This window comes from Stegodyphus dumicola, chromosome 5 (assembly GCF_044657685.1).
Source record: "Stegodyphus dumicola isolate Sdum_Otavi_A_Nest chromosome 5, ASM4465768v1".
Lineage (NCBI taxonomy): Eukaryota > Metazoa > Arthropoda > Arachnida > Araneae > Eresidae > Stegodyphus > Stegodyphus dumicola.
This window is the reverse complement of record NC_140772.1, coordinates 129,882,009-129,901,828: the sequence shown is the minus strand read 5'-3', so window position 1 is coordinate 129,901,828 and position 19,820 is coordinate 129,882,009. Positions and strand designations below refer to the sequence as shown.

General features: G+C 30.8%; 1 protein-coding gene across 1 annotated transcript in view; it reads right to left on the bottom strand.

The window, feature by feature from the left end:
- Positions 1 to 19,820, bottom strand: part of LOC118199529 (phospholipid-transporting ATPase ABCA3-like) — a 384,844-nt gene that overhangs the window by 254,090 nt on the left and 110,934 nt on the right. The window contains exons 11-12 of the mRNA XM_085817060.1: positions 18,613 to 18,773; positions 7,444 to 7,599 (exon numbers count right to left, since the gene is read on the bottom strand). Of these exons, the coding sequence (XP_085673186.1) occupies positions 7,444 to 7,599; positions 18,613 to 18,773 (317 nt within the window). The remainder of the gene's footprint in view (positions 1 to 7,443; positions 7,600 to 18,612; positions 18,774 to 19,820) is intronic.

Here is a 19,820-nt window from a genome sequence, read left to right as displayed (position 1 = left end):
GGAAGTTATAAAATTTTGAAACAAAATAGATAAATAAGGGTGCACAGCCACCATTTAAATTAAGAGACTAAGAACAAAAGTGAAAAAATACAAAGGAAATGGATTAACTTTCTTGTTTCATCTTCACAGCAACAGATGAGATGAATAGTTGACAAGATTCAAAGACACAGCATTTTTCTTTTAATAATAATAATAAAGCCATAAAATTAAAAAAGAATGATTAATGTAACTAACTGTCCAGTACTTGTTTTTCCTTTCCTGGCAAAACATAGGTGCATGTATACCCCTCAACATTTTTTGAATCTAAAGGAAAGAAAAATTAAAAAAAAAAAAAAAAAAAACAATATTTGAATTCCTGCTAAATTAACTCAGCATATTATGGATATATTTATATGATTTGTTAAGTTTTATGTAGTGTATATTGATAAAAAAAGATGATCAGTTATATTTAAATTCATTACAAATGCTGTTTTTTCACAAAAAAATGGAGCATTTTTGAGCATCAAACATGCTACTTAGATCGCTAGCATAACTGGTGATTGTTGGAAAAGGGGGCAAACAGATGAAAGTCTTCTTTAAGCCAATGATTAGTTCCTATATATCAAAACTCTCTGGTTGCAGCCAGGTGCCCCTATAAAGAGATGTGGTTAGCAATATTAATGTTCATTTTTCTCTACACCAAGAGAAAGAGAACCAAGAATTTCTCTACACCAAGAGAGTTTGGCCTATCACTTTATAAAAGCAGCAGTATTTCAATAGGAACAGGAAAATTACCATTTTACAGCATCACAGCAAGCAGAGATATTTTACTCGCCTCTGAGAGTGTATTTCAGACGTTTGAAAATCGGAAATACGCTTTAAAAAACTAGCCAGGTGTATTTTGAAGCATTGAACTTTTAACAAAGTTTTTTTTTTTTTTTTTCTTTGAGAACATACAGACTCCCCGAAAAAATGCATAGCGTCCCACCGAAATCAACAAATAATATTTGTTTCTACTCAAAACACCACTGTGACATTTTTGCCCGACTTCTCCGCGACAAAGAATATAGGCGTGGCTCTGGCGCCGCCGTGCTGACTCAGGGATCACAGCCAGAGGGTAGAAGAAAGAAGTTGACTAATAAAATTGAAGTTTCCTTGTATATTTATGAGCACTGATTTCATCACGCATTCTATGTTACTGGATGGTTGTTCGAATAGTAGAATTGGTTATCGACACACGTGGTTTGGGAGTTCGGTGAAATTTCACATTACGAGATGGAAAAAATCTTCAGAAAATTGAAGGCGAAGTAAAAGCATATATGAAGGTAATTAAGTTTTTTTAAAAATTTCTCTAGCATGATTTCTAATAAGCCTTTAAATTATTTTTATGTTTATAAGTGTTTGCATTTTTAATTCTTTCATTATTCTGCGCTAGTCAGGAAAAAAGTCGAAATTTTACCGAGAACTACCAGTACAAAAATAAAATTTTACTTCCAATCTTCTTTTTAAAAAATTCATGATCTTCACTAGTATTATAGTGCAAATCTGGATGTTTTTATTGCTATCTTTCAGTTAAAAAAATAGCAATTTTATCACATTTTTCAGTACAAAAATTGGAATTGCATCGATAATTGTTGGCTGTGATAAATAGACATCTCCTTGCAATCTTCTAGTGGGCAAATCGGGACTTAACGTTCTGGTTATATGAAATTAATTCGTCTAAGAGTCACCCCATGCGAAAATCAATATTTAGCTGACATCTATCTATCCAAAAATGAGTATTTTGCGTAAATTTTGAGATTTTTACCGATTTTTGGGCAAAAATAAGTATTTTTTCATATTGTACAAACCTTGCTGTAAATACTCTTGTTTTCTTGAAATATTTTGTAAGAGAGAAGCATAATTATTCTTATTGTTTAAATTTGATAACACGAGATCGGCAAACTCATTACTGATTTTAACTAAATGTCGCTCTTAAAACAATTGTAATTTGTATTTGCGCTTATAAGATAAATTCCTTTCATATAAAAATTAATGTTTTAAGCGAAATTAAGATTACATATGAAGAAAACTTTAAATTTAAGAAATTCCATACAGTCTGCAAAACGAAACGAAAGTTTCTACAAGAGATCAGCTTTTAGGAGAAGCACATCAAAAATATTTTTTAGTTTCTAACTAACTAATTTTTAAAAATTATTTAATTCAATAGGGTGATCCCCTCGAGACCGAAGCAATTATTCCAGGAGAAAAATTAATTTAAATATTGAAATGTAAGTTCTAAATCCATCAAAAAGTTTTTTTTATAAAAAATACCTTCAAGCCAAGTGTCAACCAGCTCAGAACCATCAGCTAAGAAACCAAAGATTGATGAACAACCAGAAGAAATTACTTCTAAACATGATAAGTTTTTAAGAATTTCCTTGGGTAAAGAGGAAAATAAAATGTTTTGTAAAACATGAAATTCTGCCAATGTGAAGAATGGCATGGGTGTGATGGGTTCATCATGTTTCCAAAGAAGTTCTCTGTCTCGCCACGAAAAAAACTACTTAAAAACTTTCTTTAAATGCCAAAAAAGATGCTAAAGCTCTTGAAAATATCATCGAAAAGGAAATATCTACAGCAACAGATGGCTATTTGGCAATGTTCAAAACTGTTTACACTATTGGAAAAGAAGAACTTCCTTTAACAAAATTTAAGCCTTTAATGATGCTTATGAAATTCTGTGGAAATGAGACTGTGAAAGAGACTCACTCGAATTTATTTCAAAATCCAGCTACAGACATAACTAACGCTATTTCGGAAGTATTAGAATCAAATTTGGATGAGGATGTTTCACAAAGCCCCTATATTTCTTTAATGATAGATGAGTCAACAGATATTTCAGTTGACCATAAATTAATTATATATGGGAAATATTTGAAAAACAAAGTCAGAACAGTCTTTGGGCAAATTTAAAACTATCGGGTGAATGCAATGGAGATGCACTGAAAGAAATGATAATAAAGTTTCTCAACGAAAAAAAAGTACCGTTATCAAAAGTTGTTGGACTGTCAACAGATGGTGCTGCTGTTATAATGGGAAAAAACAACGGACGTGGCAAAAAAATTTCAGGATATGATACCTGGTTTGTTGCACTATCACTGCATAGATCACCGTTTAGCTTTAGCTGTTTCCCAAGCGGCTGATGGGATATCCCTATTTAAAAAGCTGCCAGAGAATTGTAGATTCATTGTATGCTTAATTTCACAAGCCCAATGTTAGGATTGAAAAGCTGAAATTGATGCAAGATGTGTTAAATGAGCCAAACATAACTCTCAAAGACATAAATGCTGTTCGATGGTTGTCACTTGGGAATGCAGTTGATGCGTGTCATATAAGTTATGATGCTGTGATCCTTGCCCTGACAGACATAATTGCAAACAAAAAAACAAGCAATCCTATGGACAAGGGCTCAGGACTACTTAAACAATGTTTAACAATTTTAATTTGCAGCCACCTTGTCATTTTTGAGAGGTGTGTTACTGATTATGAACACAGTCAGTAGAATTTTTCAAAGCAATGATGTGGACTTTTCCGTGTTGGTTAACAGTCTAGAATTAACTATTAATCACATGCAGGAAATGAAAAAGGAGGAAGGTCATGTCACTCATCTAAAGAAATTTTTAATGAATAATGGTATTATAGAGTTCAAGATATTAAATTATCTGTTTCTACTAAATCTTTAAATGATTTCATGAGTGCTAAAAATGCTTTTTTGAGTGTACTGATAGAGAATCTGCAAGAAAGATTTAATTTGCAGCAGATGCATCTTTTGCAGGATTTTGATGTTTTGTTGAATCCCTCTTGTGTTACAACCACAAAATTATAAAGATTGGAGTCCTTAGATAATGTTATTAAACATTATTATAGGTCAGATTCTACATCGGTTTTGGGTGTTTCAGCAGAAGAATTAAAGCAAGAGCACCTTGAAGTAGAGTGTTTTTATGCACGCTACAGAGAATTTAAATTTAAACAGTTTGCCAATTTGTTGTTCTCATCAAGTTTAGACGGTGAACTCTTATATACAGGATTGACAGCCCTGGCAGAAATAGACTATATCTTTGTCAACGGCTGTTTGCGAAAGAGGTTTTTCTACTCAAAATAGGAGAAATAGACTGGGGAAAAAACAACTTGAAATTCTAACGAGAATACATGAGCAAGGCCCAGATTTCATAGAACAAAGGGGAAATGTTTTTGGTGATTTCAATTTTGAAAGAGCAGTAACCTTGTGGAAAAATCAGAGGAAAAGGAGATGGGAATTTTAATGTAACCAAGGAAAAAAAAAAAAAAAAAAAATGTGACTTTAATTTTGAAAGAGTGATATTGTAAGGAAATCAGGGGAAAAAGAGATTAAAATTGTTATGTAACCAAGAATAAATGTTTTTTGTAACTTTAATTTTGAGAGTTTTGATATTGTAAGGAAATTAGCTGTAACATTGTGGAAAAATCAGAAGAAAAGGATATTAAATTTGTAATATTAAATAAATATTTCATTTAGAACGTTTAATGTAAAATAAATTCTTTTATTTATAATGTTTAATATTTTCTACTAAACATATGCTATAATTGTCAAAAACCAAAATAGCATCCTAATTTTTTTTCTATTTCATTTTGTCCATTAAAAAAGTGTTTCTTTATAGAAAACTTGTCTCTGTATATCTAGTTTATGCTATTTCCGTATTTCACTCCTCATAAATGCATTTCACTCCTCCTAAAAAAAGTCAAGGAGTATTTTTACTCTTTCGAAAAAATCCTAGGAAATAACACTGACAGCAAGCAAAGAAGTCTACAGTGAATAATGATTCTGTAAAAACAACAGATGAGATAATGGTATTATTTGATACAATATCTACAGTACACCACATGGACAGTAAACACATAATCCAAGGATTTTTCTGAATGTTGAAATTGTAATAAAAAATTTCCCCCCCCCATTGGCGAGCTGTTGCCTGGAACGGCATTGGTCACTACTAAGACCAGAAGTGGTGGGTGGCTATTTTATTGTGGAGGCACCAAATTGGCAGCCACCATTACCTCCTATGAAGGGACAGACAATTTTACATCCATGCCTCCTGCAGGATTTGAAACCAGGCTCTTTGGTATCGCAGTCAGGCTCTCCTAACCACTATACCATCTGGCCACTGTAATATAAAAATTGAATTTTGCAATAACCATGACTGGTTAATGGTTAAAAAGAAAAGAACTTGATTAAGAAGTTGGTGCTTTGAGAGTGTACCATAAACATATGGCATGATTATTTCTCAATATGGTATTCAGCATCAATTAATGCTATAAGTGAGAACAAATCAAATCAGATGATTTCACTGTAAAAGAAAATTTCAAAACAGAAAGGAAGTTCAGCTTATGAGACAGCTCTTTCTGACTCATAAAGAGCAAAGACTCAATTTTAGGAAAATTGTACGTATCAAAGCTTTCATAAACAAAACAAACAAAATTAAAAAAAAAAAAAAAAAAAAGTTGCCAATTGAATCAACAGAGGTAGCAGTCAATACGTGGTAGGTAGGTAAAGTAAAATTACCAGTGCAAAAACAAAACTGAGTATAATGCATCAAACATAAATTAAATGTAACCTACTTCACAAAATAAAATAATTATAAAAAAGCTATATTAATGAATAAGGTGATGTTGAACATATGCATGCAATTTAGGGAATGAAGTCAAAGCACAAAATGTGACATACACTAAAATGCAATAGATTACATTAAAGCTACATCACATTAGATAATAAAAGCCAATCTCTCTTAAACAATTAAATAAATTAAATTTGACCTCTTTTCTGGATAAAGAGTCAAGAAGTAAGTCATAGCAATACTTTGATTGATGTCCCTCAAAATATGCACACTCTATTAAAAAATGTCTCACCAATAAAACGACATTACATTTTAAGCAAATTTGCTCCTCTTAGCTTTCAGAAGGTTATTATGTGACAGCTGAATGTGACTAATTCTAAGGTGAGTCAAAAGAGTTTCCAGTAGACTTTTATCTCTTGAAAAGAGCTCTTTTTAAGTGCAAATCAAACATGAATGTTGGACTCTGGAAAGTAGTGGAAAAGGAATAAAAATCAGTACCCATGGAAATTTTAAGAAAATCTCTTCTATTATGAAAATCACAATGCAGACCTATAGTCCAGAAAAAAAGGCTATTAGATAAAAGATTTAAAAAAAATGCTCTTTACATTTTTAAACATTAATTAAAAGTCCCAGAGGGTTTCTAATTAATGTTTCATTCTAAATATGTACAAACACCCTCCTTATGTTATGATATGATATGGAACTTGATACAACTGTTTGTTAGAACCCTCTCCAAACAAGTAAACTGCCACCATGGAAATAGTGTCTTTCATGGACCTGTAGTGGAAGGTTGCATGTTCTAGGCTCTTTCAAATGAAAATACACCCAGAATTACAATTTAAATATAGAACCTGTACTCTTCCATGAAAAGTATTTGGGTCCAGTCATTATGGTCCACTGATAATGAAAAGGATACCACCATGAACAATATCCTCTAGAAGATGCATAAAGTGAAATTCAGTGTAGTGGTCTTTTTGAAGGAAAAAAATAAATTACACTTGTGAAGCCCTTAGTCTGTCTCTCTAGCTGACAGGCACAAGCCAAATGTCTAGCAAATGCATAATGATTTCTTCATACCAGCAGTGACATATAACGGTAGTCAGATGCTGAAGTTACCCTTAAATGAGCTTGATCAACAAGAACATTAATTGTTTCTACGCTTAAAAAAGCAGTTTTAAATCCTTGATAGCACAGTTTAAAAAATATTCAGCTCTCTGGAGATGTTTAACTCATATTGAGGCTACCAACTATTTCTCATTCCTAAGCTTCATCTGAAAATGCTGTTTTTTGGAATATGATTAACTACATCTGAACACATTTCAAACAATTTTACATGCATGTGACATCAAACAATTTGCCTTTAATGATTTTCTTATGTTCATTTTATTTTAATATTCTAGGTTTTTGTATTCAATATCATGTAATAAAGTAATTATATTCAATGAAATTTTTGCAAGGAATGTAGAAAATGTACAAGGAATATTAATTGAGTTTTACATTTTAGTAATAGAACTTCTAAACTTAATTTGTCATAAAATAAAGTAAAATTTTATATGTAAATATAAATAAGAAATTAAATGTGTATGCATGCATTTGGTTTCGCATTCATTAAATATTGAAATTAAATCTTCAATGTTTAGTAAGTCTGTTTTCCTTTTGAGGTGAATATTTTTGCATTTTGTTTGGCAAGCAGAATATTCAACTTTTAAATTCCTTTTAAATCATTCCTCACCTCTTTAATGACTTAACATCTGAAATAAGTGTTCAATTTTTTTTTTTTTTTTTTTTTTTTTTTTTTACAGTAGATAAGATTAATTACATTAAATTTACATACTTGAGAACCACCAATCAAAGCTATTCCCACGCTAAGTTTTCTTCGCCAGCTAGGTACCAAAGAGTAAGCAGGTACTTTGCGATTTACTTCTAGATCCAGAACATTCAAAATATGATTGACTTCAGCCATTATTCCATCAGATTCATATCCTTTCAACTGGAAATAAATTAGCTTAATTTGCATAAGTGTCCTAATAATAAAACTTTAAAAATACGAAAATGTAGAAAAGTATTTTAATTTAAGTACTGCAGACTGATTAAGTTCATTAAAGTTCTGATAAAAATTGTTAAAATTTTGACCTGAAGTTAGGCTTCACTGCAGATTTATCTTAAAAGTCGCAATTACCAGATATCCGTTTTCATCTTTATGAAAAATGCTCATCCCATTGGAAATTTCATTGCAACTTACAGATAGATATGAACAAAATGTAATTTTAATCAAATCTACGGGTTATGTTGATACAAAGCAGTTTTTAATCATATAATCTGGAATACCAACTCTTTATATATATATGTGTAAGAAAAATGAAGAATATGCTAAAGATTAAATTAGCAGTGTAAATTAATTTCCCTTCTCTATTCTAAACATCTATTTGCATTGCATCATTTCAAGAAAAATCTATGTCATATGAGTAATTATGATGATGTAAATGGAACTAAAACTCAACCAGCCAATAATAAATTTACAGCAATATTAACTGTCCAATCAAAATGCTTTGAGAACCAAAACTAACTAAGTTGGACTTAAGATTTCATCATGAACATTACACACTTGCTTTCTATGCTTTGCCTAGCGGCACTGCTGTTCGCAACCAGTTTTCTAGTCATTATGGATCTACGCCATCCAAATTCCTCCTCCTGCTCTTGAGTTACTTCTGACTTTGTTTTTATTACAATTAATTAACTTTCTGCAATTCAGGATCTTCTCCCTAGACCAGTACTTTCCAGAACATTCGAGCCTATTACATAACCACTTCTATAAATAATGAATTCTCACCATTTTGAGTCAGAAGCTCTTTTCTCCCTCTGCTGCTAAGATCTGTGCAGCACTTCTCATCTTTCTTCCCTTTGTTAGAATAGTTATGACATCAAAAGCCTAGATTTCATCGTATTTAGTTTGAAACAGTATTTGATATGTAATTAGGAGAATTTCATTTAAAAGAAAGATTATCTGCCATTGGAATTGAATAAAGATGTGCAATTAAAAGTAAAATCCTTCTGTGTCATCATTCTGCTGCCTTAACACTGAAACACAGCAATGTCCAGACTTTGATGCCAAGCTTCGTCATTCATGTCCACGACTGCTAAAATATCACACACATATATGCTATATATCTTACCCAGCTGTTTGAATAAAGCCTTTCAAAAACTTCATGGAAAGGAAGCTTCTATGAATGTCAAGAATTGTTCAATAAGTTTCAAGCAAAAATTTTCTTCATAGTTTGTAAATGTATAACATTATGGAGATAATTTGATCACACTTTTTCATTAATCAGAAATGAGCCTAATAACTAGACAAAGAAGTGAATGTTTCATCAAATTGCATTCATTTCTTATTTAGGATGGATACAAAATTTTCTTGTTAATTTCCTTGACAAAATTTTCTTTTTTTAATGCAGATTCTGTTTGATATATTGCAACACTGAAGTTTTGATATTTTCCATTACAGGATAAAATTAATCAATTTTACAAAACTTTTGGGAGGGGGATTAGAAATAAGAATTTTGAAGAAATGTGGCAAAATGTTAACATCATAGCTGTTAATCTTGAAATGTCAAATACTGAAAGATTGCAGAAGGTTTTCTCACTGCCTAGCAGCTCCATTTTAAAAGAGCTCAAAACTGATTTAAACTCACACTATAATGCATGATTCAGTTTGTTCAACTATTTATAATATCACTCTGACATAAAATATATTAATATATAATTATAATCCTAAATTTTATGTTCTTTGGCTAACTTCACTTCATAATTTTCTTTTATACCGAGAAAATTCTGAGTAAGGAAGGAAAGATTTAATTTATCAAAGTACTTTTAAACATGGTAAAAATAATATTAAAACTTAATTGTACCACACATTACATTAATTATAAATGCACACTGGGGGAAAAAAGGAGGAGACAGTTCTATATCTCCCGTTCTGCTGGGCCAATTGACGAAATTCAAATTGTGTTTTACATATATCAAAAGTGCGACTTAGAATATATATTAGATTTAGATATAGCACTGTTCTAATATAGGTATTTTGACACGAAATTGAACTTTTTATGAAATAAAACACCAATTTTTTTCCCATATTTTGACTCATATGACTCAAATATGACTAGGTATTAAATTTTTAATGAGAAATTTATGGAGAAATTTAAAAAATTTTCTATGCATATTTTTTACAGTTTATGCCAGGGCAAACTTCTTAATTTATAGCAACCTATTTTCCTTTTCTTCTTTTTCATTGTAGACAAGTGGAAAGAAGGTCATCGTTCATTGCTTTCAAATAATTTTGACAAAGTGCGTAAAGCACTTTTTGGCATTATTATCGCTTATAACAAATATGCCAAATTTCAAAATGCACAAATATATAAAATCACATATGTCCTAGTAAATTTTGAAGGGGTAGGGGGGAATTAATTGCAGGTGTGCCTAGAAAAATACATCTACTTTAGGATGATGTTAAAAATGTTATATGTTTATACAGCCAAAAGTCTTTAATCCGGACGTCCATAATTCGGAATGATCTATAATCCGGATCACAAAGATACAAACTTTCTGTGCATGCGTCAACGCATGCACATAATACCTTTAGGCATGCGCATAATACGTTTACGCATGCGCGTTTAATGTATAATGGACGGTATAAGCTAAGCTAAAATTATTTAATTATCTATTTCAGTTAATGTTGCAGATTGCGTTGTTCCTTAATCTTCGAATTGGATCCGGCTTATTATTTTTTGCAGACTGTTAGAGCAATTTTAGAAAAGTAAGCTTGAACTTTGAATTATTTCAAAAAGAATTTCCAATTCTGGAGCTACCTAAGGATCTACAAAGCCAAAGCATGTTTCGATGTCCATCAACAAAAAGGGAAATTGCTGCAAAAAATGGATAAAGGCATATCTTTTGATTCTCTAATCATTTCAAAATATGTTTATTAATTTCACGCTGCTCTGCCGGGGGGGGGGGGCGACGCAAAACGCAATAAACTGGAAGTTGATCTGTCAGCACTATCCTTATCTTCAGGGCAGATGTTTTTATTTTATTCGGCTTATAATTCCTTACTAAATGCAGTATTTCATCTCGATGTACTCCGTCTTTGATATGATTTAAATCAAATTCCTCCTCATTATAAATATCCCAAATACACATCAAATAGTTTTCTGGTTGCAATTTTCTAATTTCGACTACGTGTAATGTATGCTTTACGCATGTGCACGTTGAAAGAAATGTTTAATAAAGTAAAGGAATAAATATAAAGATTTTTTTGTAAATTTTGATACCCTTTAGGTATTTAAATACAGGTATTTAGATCACAATTGCTCTTTATTTCATAAATTACGGTTTCATATTTTTAATTTTATAATTTCTGCATGCCATCTTACCATATTTAAACTGATGATCTATAATCCAGAATCGCCGAAGCACCGACGAGTCCGGATTAAAGACTTTTGACTGTAATACAAATTTTTTTTTGAAAATTTATAAAAAAATTTACAGATACAAATTTTAAAAATAAATCATAAAAAATGTGCAAATGATATTTAGATTAGGCTTAAATTCTGGAAGAAGGAATCAAGTAAGTTTAATAAAAAAAGACATTTATAAATATATATAAAATTCAATTAACATTGAGGAGCTAAAATTTTGAGAGCTAATTTTTCAAAAGCTACTGGTGAGATTTTTACAAAACTTGGCAGTTTGGCATAATTTGAGTCGTAGAATCGAAATATAGAAAAAAATTGTTATGTCATTTCAGAAAAGTAAAATTTTGTGTCAAAATACCTATATTAGAACAATGCTATATATGAGTCTAATACATATCCTAAGTCATGCTTCCGAGACATGAAAAACGCAAGTAGAATTTTGTGAATCCACCTAGCAGAATGGGAGATATAGAGCCGCCCCCCCTTTTTTTTTTGCAGATCAAATAATTTAATAAGAAAAATTTTGAAGATTTTTAATGGTAAGGGAATGAAATTTATACAATTTAATTTGATTTTTTAAAATTTAGTTTTATTGCTCAAAGGACTTTAATTAGTTAAAGGTAAAAATTAAAAACAAGATTATGATGATCAGGAAACTGGGAGATATATCAAGAAACTGCCAGCTGTTGTATACTACAAGCACTGTTACATAGTTGTCAACTCTCCAGGTTTTACCAAGAGAGTTGACTGGTCTGCAATATTAATGCAGATGAAAATGAGTCATCGAAACACAGAAACACTGATGATGGTGTCTACCATAGAAATACATTCTATGAAATTTTATACATGTAGTTAATCCAGAAAGTTTTGTTTACCATTTTCAGTACAGAATAGCAGTGTTTGTTAATTCAAGCAAGTGCATTTTTCTACTGGGTCATTGACAAGCAAGGACAGGTATATTTTCTGATTACTCATTTCACTTGTTTAGTGAGAGTTTAAAACAACTGAGTATCCTGCCGCATACAAGATAAGATAGCTCATCTGATTTCTCAATAACCTGGTAACCCTGAAATCTAAACTGCAATCAATGGAATGAGGGCACACATCATTGCTAATGCAGATGAAAGCCAAGCTACTAATCACGTGTCACAAGTTAATGCATACAGTGTTTTGCTGGTGGATTTCATGGCACACAGACAAGCAGTCAATGTGGCACATTATTGTGACACACTTAGAAAATTGAATCATGCAATATAGAATAAGCACCATGACATGATAACTTTCATCTTTTCAAGCATCTTAAGTCCTTTACTGGCAAGCAGTTTCAGGGCAATGAAGAGGTCAGATTTGTTGTTACCCAATGGTTGCAATTGCAGGTGGCATTGCTCTTTGACAACAGCATTCAAACACTTGTGCCCTGCTACAATAAATACTTAAACAATGGCAGTACCAATGTTAAAAAATAGTCTGACCATTTTTTAGTTCCTTTTTTGATAAAGGTTAGTACCAAATGATTATCTCCTTTTTTTGTGTTCTTAAATGGAACTTATTTTCTCGATTATTCCTTGTACTATAGTCACGCAGAGAAAGCCATGGTCTGATATACAGAAGATATTCAAATTATGTCCTTATTGCAAACTTTCATGAAAAACTTTGTGGAAACTTTCTGGAACATATTCTATCAAAATTTAAACAACCTTATTCTTTATATTTTGAGGTAAAAATGAACTGAAAAATTTTCATTCTCAAAATGACACGAAGATAAACAAATTGGATATTGGTTTTAATGAAATTTACATTTTAGCAGAACTAACATTAATGCTTTCATAAATTATTGCCCCTGCCAAAAGTTTTTCTGCATTAAAGATAAGTTATCAGAATAGAACAAATAAATGTCTCTAATATATCATTAGTCTTGGGATCTGATTGGAGGGGGGGGGGAATACTTCAAAAATGTATTTTCTAATAAACAGTTTGGAATAAGATAACTAAATGGATTTATTCACATGCTTTATGTGAATAATTGATAGCACTATTCAGAGGTAAATGCACAAACCTTACAAAATATTATTTTTATTTAATGTGATGCTTAAGCTTTTTTAAAAAGAGGGAGGGAATGGACTGAGAGAGCCCCAGGTTTTAAACCCAAGATGTACACTGGTTCGCATGCCATAATATGGTCTGTTGCAAATAAGCACAAGCAAAGAACATTAATAGAACAAATTACGGTTTAAGAAAGTAAGGTCAGGCATGCAATTGTAATAACGCTTTAAAAACACTGATAAACCTGAAAAATAAATAGACTAAAAAGTAACAGGAATAGTGCATGACAAAGGGATTTTGTTCTGCATAATATTTTTTTTTTTTTTCAGAAGTCTTGCAACATAAACTATGTAAATAAGACACTTCTTTTTCAAAGCAAAAATCCCCTACCAAAAAGCTGGATAAGTTCAAACTTAGGAGTTTACTCATTTAGTTGCTTATAATCTGAAATATAATTTTTAGATAAAAGCTTTTCAGAATTGAATAACTATAACTGCCATTAAACATACAAATAGCATCCAATATATAAAGAAAGATAACTATAAAATACAATTTATTATGGGCACCGAAGTTTGTTTCTAGATAGGTTATGGCTTTACCAACCTGATATATTGGCAGAAACAATGAAAACCTGACATTCAGAAAGAAACATAATAATGCTGAATGTAATATATTAGATGGTTAACTTACAGTTTGACAGCTCATTAATAATCTTACACATACTGAATACGAATAATCTTGACAATTACCAATATTTTCAATAGTATAAAATTAAGCAAGAAAGCAGCTTTAGTTTAGCACCGATTTTAAATACAACTCTCTTAATTTCAAAGGGATCTTGCACACACAGGTCCTCTGCGTTAGAAGGCTCACCAGCGACCCAGCGGTAAAGTCGGTGAACACTGGTAGTTTGGTCAGAGGTTCGAATCCCGCGAATGGGCTGGCTGCATGGGCATTTTCGTGGTTTTCCCCATGTGTAAAGTGTATATGAGCCAGTTTCCCTTAGAAAGTCCTTCACGAATGCATCACTCAACTTAGGCAGATAGCCCTATTGTGCTTTGCCATAATTAAATAAATCTAAACCAAACCTGTTACAGATGTATTTTTATGTTACTAAAATAGTAAAACTTAACTAAAAACTAAACTGGATGGCACAAACAGCCCTTAGAAGGCCATGGCCGGCAGTGCCTTGATATCAGCTTTCTAGATGGTGAGCTCTGCGGTGTTTGTGCATAAGTGGTCAGCTTGTTGCAGGCACCCCCCCCCGATATTTAGTCCCTAATGGAACTTGGTACTAATTTTATCGACCCACTCAAGGGATGAAAGGCTGAGTCAACCTTGTCCAGGCTGGGAATCGAACGCCAGATCCTGTGGTGCTGCTGCGTGACACAATAGCCACTGTGCTACCGGGCATCCCTAAAATAGTAAATTTATGAAAATTAAAAGAAAAATGCAAAATATTAGTTTGGCAAAGGCTAGGTCTAATAGAATTTAATAAGTTGGAAATACTGTCTGTCTTTCCATGAGTTAAAAAATAATTTCAAATAAAAATTCTTTTTTCAGTTTTTCATGTTATTGTAATCTGATTTATCATATTTAGTGACATATTCCATCCCTCTTTGCACTATAGTATATATTTCAAAGGATTTATCAGTTTCTGCAATATTCTTTTTACCATAAGTCTGTTTTTAAATCATATCCTGAAAAAATTAAGGAGTAAAGTACACAAAGAAGGAAAATATGCAAGTAAATAATAACATTTAGTGTTTATGTATTTAATCTTTGTAATAGATTGTAAAAGTTATAAAATTCTATTAGCTTATATTCTATTTTAAATTGAAATGCTTCTTTGCCCTCAAATGGTTAAAGCATTATAGAACTGGTGCTTTGACCTAACTTCTATTCCTAATAAATAATCCAGCTGCATACAGTTTATTCTATTTCTGCCATGTGTAATGTAAACAGTATTAGCTTTTTTTAAATATATCTTTTAAAACTATTCCATCAGGTAGATTTCTTTTATATTTTGCCTTAATTGAGAATTTATTAAAATTAATATTTAAGCTAAAATTTGGTAATTGCTATTAGCTATTAAAATGTATAATTTTACTGGCTCTGTTTTACTTAAATTTTTGTGTATATAATTCATTTTATAAATGTGCAAGCAAATGCATACATTAACAGTTACATAGAATTATGTTTTGGGTATCTAATTCAGAAATTTTTGGGCTGTTTTTAGAAGATTTATTAATGATTTATACCATATTAATATTTATAAAAAAATTCTGTTGCTTTTATACAAGTGTATATATTTTAAAATAGCTGCGTGAGATGGTAGAGGTAAAAAGCTTCATGTGGATCATAAATTAATATTAGATGGGAATTTTTCATTTATTTAATAAAGAAAATATTCAAGTCCCAATTAAATGTTTTTCACTGGATTATTTGCATACAAAGTTTGTAGCAAATATTTCCTGCAACAGAAATGACAATTTTTATTTTGCCAAGACAGGAAATTTAGTTAGTGAAAGCAGTAACCCTATTTTGAGATGTTAAATAGGAAGGCAAATTTTTGAATTTAAATTGATTTTTGAAGGAAGACTTCATTTAGTCTTGCTATCATTCTACGTGACTTTTAACTTTTTTATGGTAGTTATAATTTTATTGTTATTCCGCTTTCTGTTTGCTTTCTTGTTTTGCTGAGAATGCACATGAATGTAGACTTAAAATATTTTATATTGCAATCTGAGATGCGATTGTTATCATAATTAAAGATGTGCGTTCTGATTCTGGAGGAATTTACTGATAATACTTTTGTTTGTGTATTGGTTTCTGGTTTATTGAAATGTGTTAATGACATGTATATGTCTAAGAAGTATTCTGTTATATATATATAGTGTTGTGATTGGTTTTCTGCTTACTTTTTATTTAAGAACGTTATCAGCAAGAAAGCGAATATTCTTTACTATATGTAGGAGTAAAATTGCAAAGGCTAATGCAATATAATTAATACAAAATTAAGGTTTTTTTCTCATGTACATAAATATGAACATAGCCATTAAAGACCTTGCAATTCTAAACAAATGTTTAGGTATTTTTTACTTAAAATTATAGGCATTGTGTAAGGTATATAACTGAAGTTTACTGTGTGATAGTATGAAGTTAAATTTTTAAATATGAAATACTCAATGCATTTTATATGCATCTTTTAATACTTCAACTACATTTAAAAACCGAAAACATCTGAAGTGTGAAATGATTACATTTCTTTCTTTTTCTTGTTTAGGAGCTGTTCTCAGAAGTTAGGTGAGAAAGAATTCACTTTTACAAAAATTGAGCAGGATATTAAAGACAGCGAAATATAGAACAACAAATATGGCGAAGCCGAATGAAATCTATGTTGAATTTTATTATTGAACAAAATATGCCATTCAGATTTAATGTTAGTTTTTATTGTTTAATAGTAATTGCAGTTTCCGAATACCTGTAAAATAAACCTAATTCTTAAATTAATTTCATGTGTACTTCTTTTGCAAGTATTGCACTTCATAATACTTCAAACAACTTGAAATTTGATACTTGCTAGTTTATGTGGGATATGTTCATATTAATTTTATAATTTCAATAACTCATTGTCATCGTATGAGCGTAATCTTAAATGCTTAATTAATAAAAAATTAGCCAACTTCTAATTGCTTTCTTTTGTTCAATTGCATCCTTTTAAATCATTTAATAGCATAAAGCTATTTGATGAAAAAAATAATTGGTATGTCCCCATCAACACATTTATAATGATGTTAGAAAAAAAGTCACATGACATAAATATTTAAAAACTTCAATATTCTTTAACAAATTAACTTCTTCAAATTTCATGTGGTATATAAGATAAAATAAAGAACATATTTAAGTAATTTTGAATTTGCAAAATTTTATGAACTTATTTATGAAATTAAAAGTTACATTGTAAAAAGGAACTTTTTAAAAATGCCTTGATAAAGAATTTCTTTTGTAGAGGTGAACTTTTAGTACTGATCTAATTATATTTATAAGAATTAAAACTGAGAAGAAAGATAACAATAACAGATTACAATATATTGCAAGATTGACTGATAAATGTGAAATTTTTACATATCATAATTATATGTGTAACTAAAACATATTTTTAAAACAGAAGTTACTCGATTAACTTACATGTAGATTAATAATATTTTCTTTAACATGTTTTTGAGAGAGTTAATTTTAACAAATTAATATATACATATATATATTTGTGTATTATTTGTACACAAATTGTATGTGTTGTTTTCTTATGCCATGTAAGTGAACGGTAGCATTAATTGATTTAAAACATAAAATTCATGTTTACAAAATTTATTGCATATTTTGTAGTCACTTTGAAATGAAATATTAAAAGTGATTTTCAGCCATTAAGTGTTATGTAATTTTTGAATAGATTTTTTTTTTTTTTTCATTTACTAGTGCATTTAAATTTTCCAGTTATATATGTTCCATATTGCTGTATTGTAAAAGGTGGATATGTAAAAATTTGATATAAAAATGACATTTTAACTTTTAATCATAACATGCAGAAAAGTTTTGCATAGAATTATATAAAAAAATACGAGATTAAAATAAGTGCATTTTACAAAAAATGGTAATTGGAGATTTACGCAAATTTTTTATCAAAAATGTGCATTTATACACAGTGAAGAGGAGAAGATATCAGACTAAATTTTAAGTCATTCGCACATGCAAAGAAAACATAGGAAAGATTTAGGTCAATTACTATCAAATATATACGTTTTTGTACCGTAAAATACAGGGAATATCTATGTCAATTTCTATCTAATATATATGTTTATATACAGTAAAAAATCGGGGAGATTAACGTAAATTTTTACTAAATACATATGCATACGTGCAGCAAAAAATTGGCGAGATTTATGTATATGTGATAAATATATGTAATTTTTTACTAAAAATATACATAAATCCCTAAAATTTACGTATATTATATGTAAAAGTTATGAATGAACAGCAGTCTCTCGCGTAAATGTACCTAAATTTTACGTAAAAATCTAGCATTTGTTACTGGACACTTTTTACGATATTTTTACATTCAACTTGAACATTTTTTATACAAACGGGCATTCGTAAATTGCACGTATTTTTCTCATGCAATTTACGAATGCATGCTGCCTGGGAAAGTACTTTCAAAGTTATAGAAACTTGAGCAATCTGTTCCATCCAAACTATTGCTGGAATGACTGGTGCAAGTATAAGCTAATATTTGTATCAGTATTCTTCAAGCTGAATTTGTAACTTATAAACAAAAAGTGATCAGTTCCTTAAAAGTTTAACCAGATTAATCGGTGAAAGTTTGGCAGGATTTTTGCAAATTTTCATTACTACTGGGAAAGTGCATAAGTACCATATTGTTAATCAATAAATAATGAAACAGTTTTCCCCATCTTGTATAAACTATATCTTACTTTGCAGAAAAAATGTAGATTTTCTTCCACTGTTAATTCTTCAATCAAAACATCATAATCAGGACAAAAACCAAGAAATCGTGGTATTCTTCTTGCTTCACTTGCAATATTGATATCAAATCTTTTTATTAAAGCAGTTCCTGAAGTAGGCGGATATTTTCCTGCAATTTAAAAGAAAGTTAGAAAAAAATCTGAATTTTAAAAAATACTAAGCATATTACATAACCATTCAAATATCACTATCATATTTCTATCGCTTTCTATCTACTATTCTATAAGGTTGGCAACTAAGTTACCGCCGTTTTTAATAATGTTTGTTAAAAGTTTATTTTTCAATAAACATATACAAGTAGTTAATCAAGAATGTATTCTTCTTTATTGTCTACAACATTTTTTCAATGTTTAACAAGTTTTTCAATACCTTGTTGGTAGAAATCACCTGCTTGAGACTTGAAAAAGTCATCCAACCAAGCTCTCATTTCTGCATCAGTATTGAAAGAAACTCACCATATAGCATTTGAAAGAGATTGAAAGAGGTGAAAATCCATTGGTGCCGAATCGGGAGAGTATGGTGGGTGTGTCAGCATTTCCCAACCATGAGTTTGAATGCCTTCCTTGGTCATATTGGCGATATTAGGGTGGGCATTGTCGTGCAGCAAAAGAACGCCATGCTGCCGATTAGGTCTTTTCTCTTGAATGGTCATGTTGAGTCATTCCATTTGTTGCACATAGAGTGCCGCATTGATTGTTTGGTTCCTTTCAAGCAATTCAAAATGGAGAATCCCTTCCCAGTCCCACCATACACACAACACCGTTTTACGCGGATGAACGTCCTGTTTCACGCTTGGGGTCGCTTGTTTACCGGGGCTAAGCCATTCCTTACACTGCTTCAAATTCATGTAGAGGCACCATTTTTCATATTCAGTAACGATTTAGTGAAGGAATCGTTCCTTGTGTCCATGGGTTGCATGGTGACGAGCAAGCAAATTAGCGGAGATTGCGGCTCGTTGATTTTTGTTGGTGACACTTAAAGTGTGAAGCACCCATGCTACACATTTTCCCATGCTGCATTTTCAACTTTGCTCATTGAGTGAAGATGTTTCTCTACAGTAGTGTGGGAGTAATCCATAGTCTCCGCCACTTCCCTTGTTGTTTGGCATGGATTTCATGCAAAAGGTGGTTCAATCACTCTTCATCGAACTCAACTG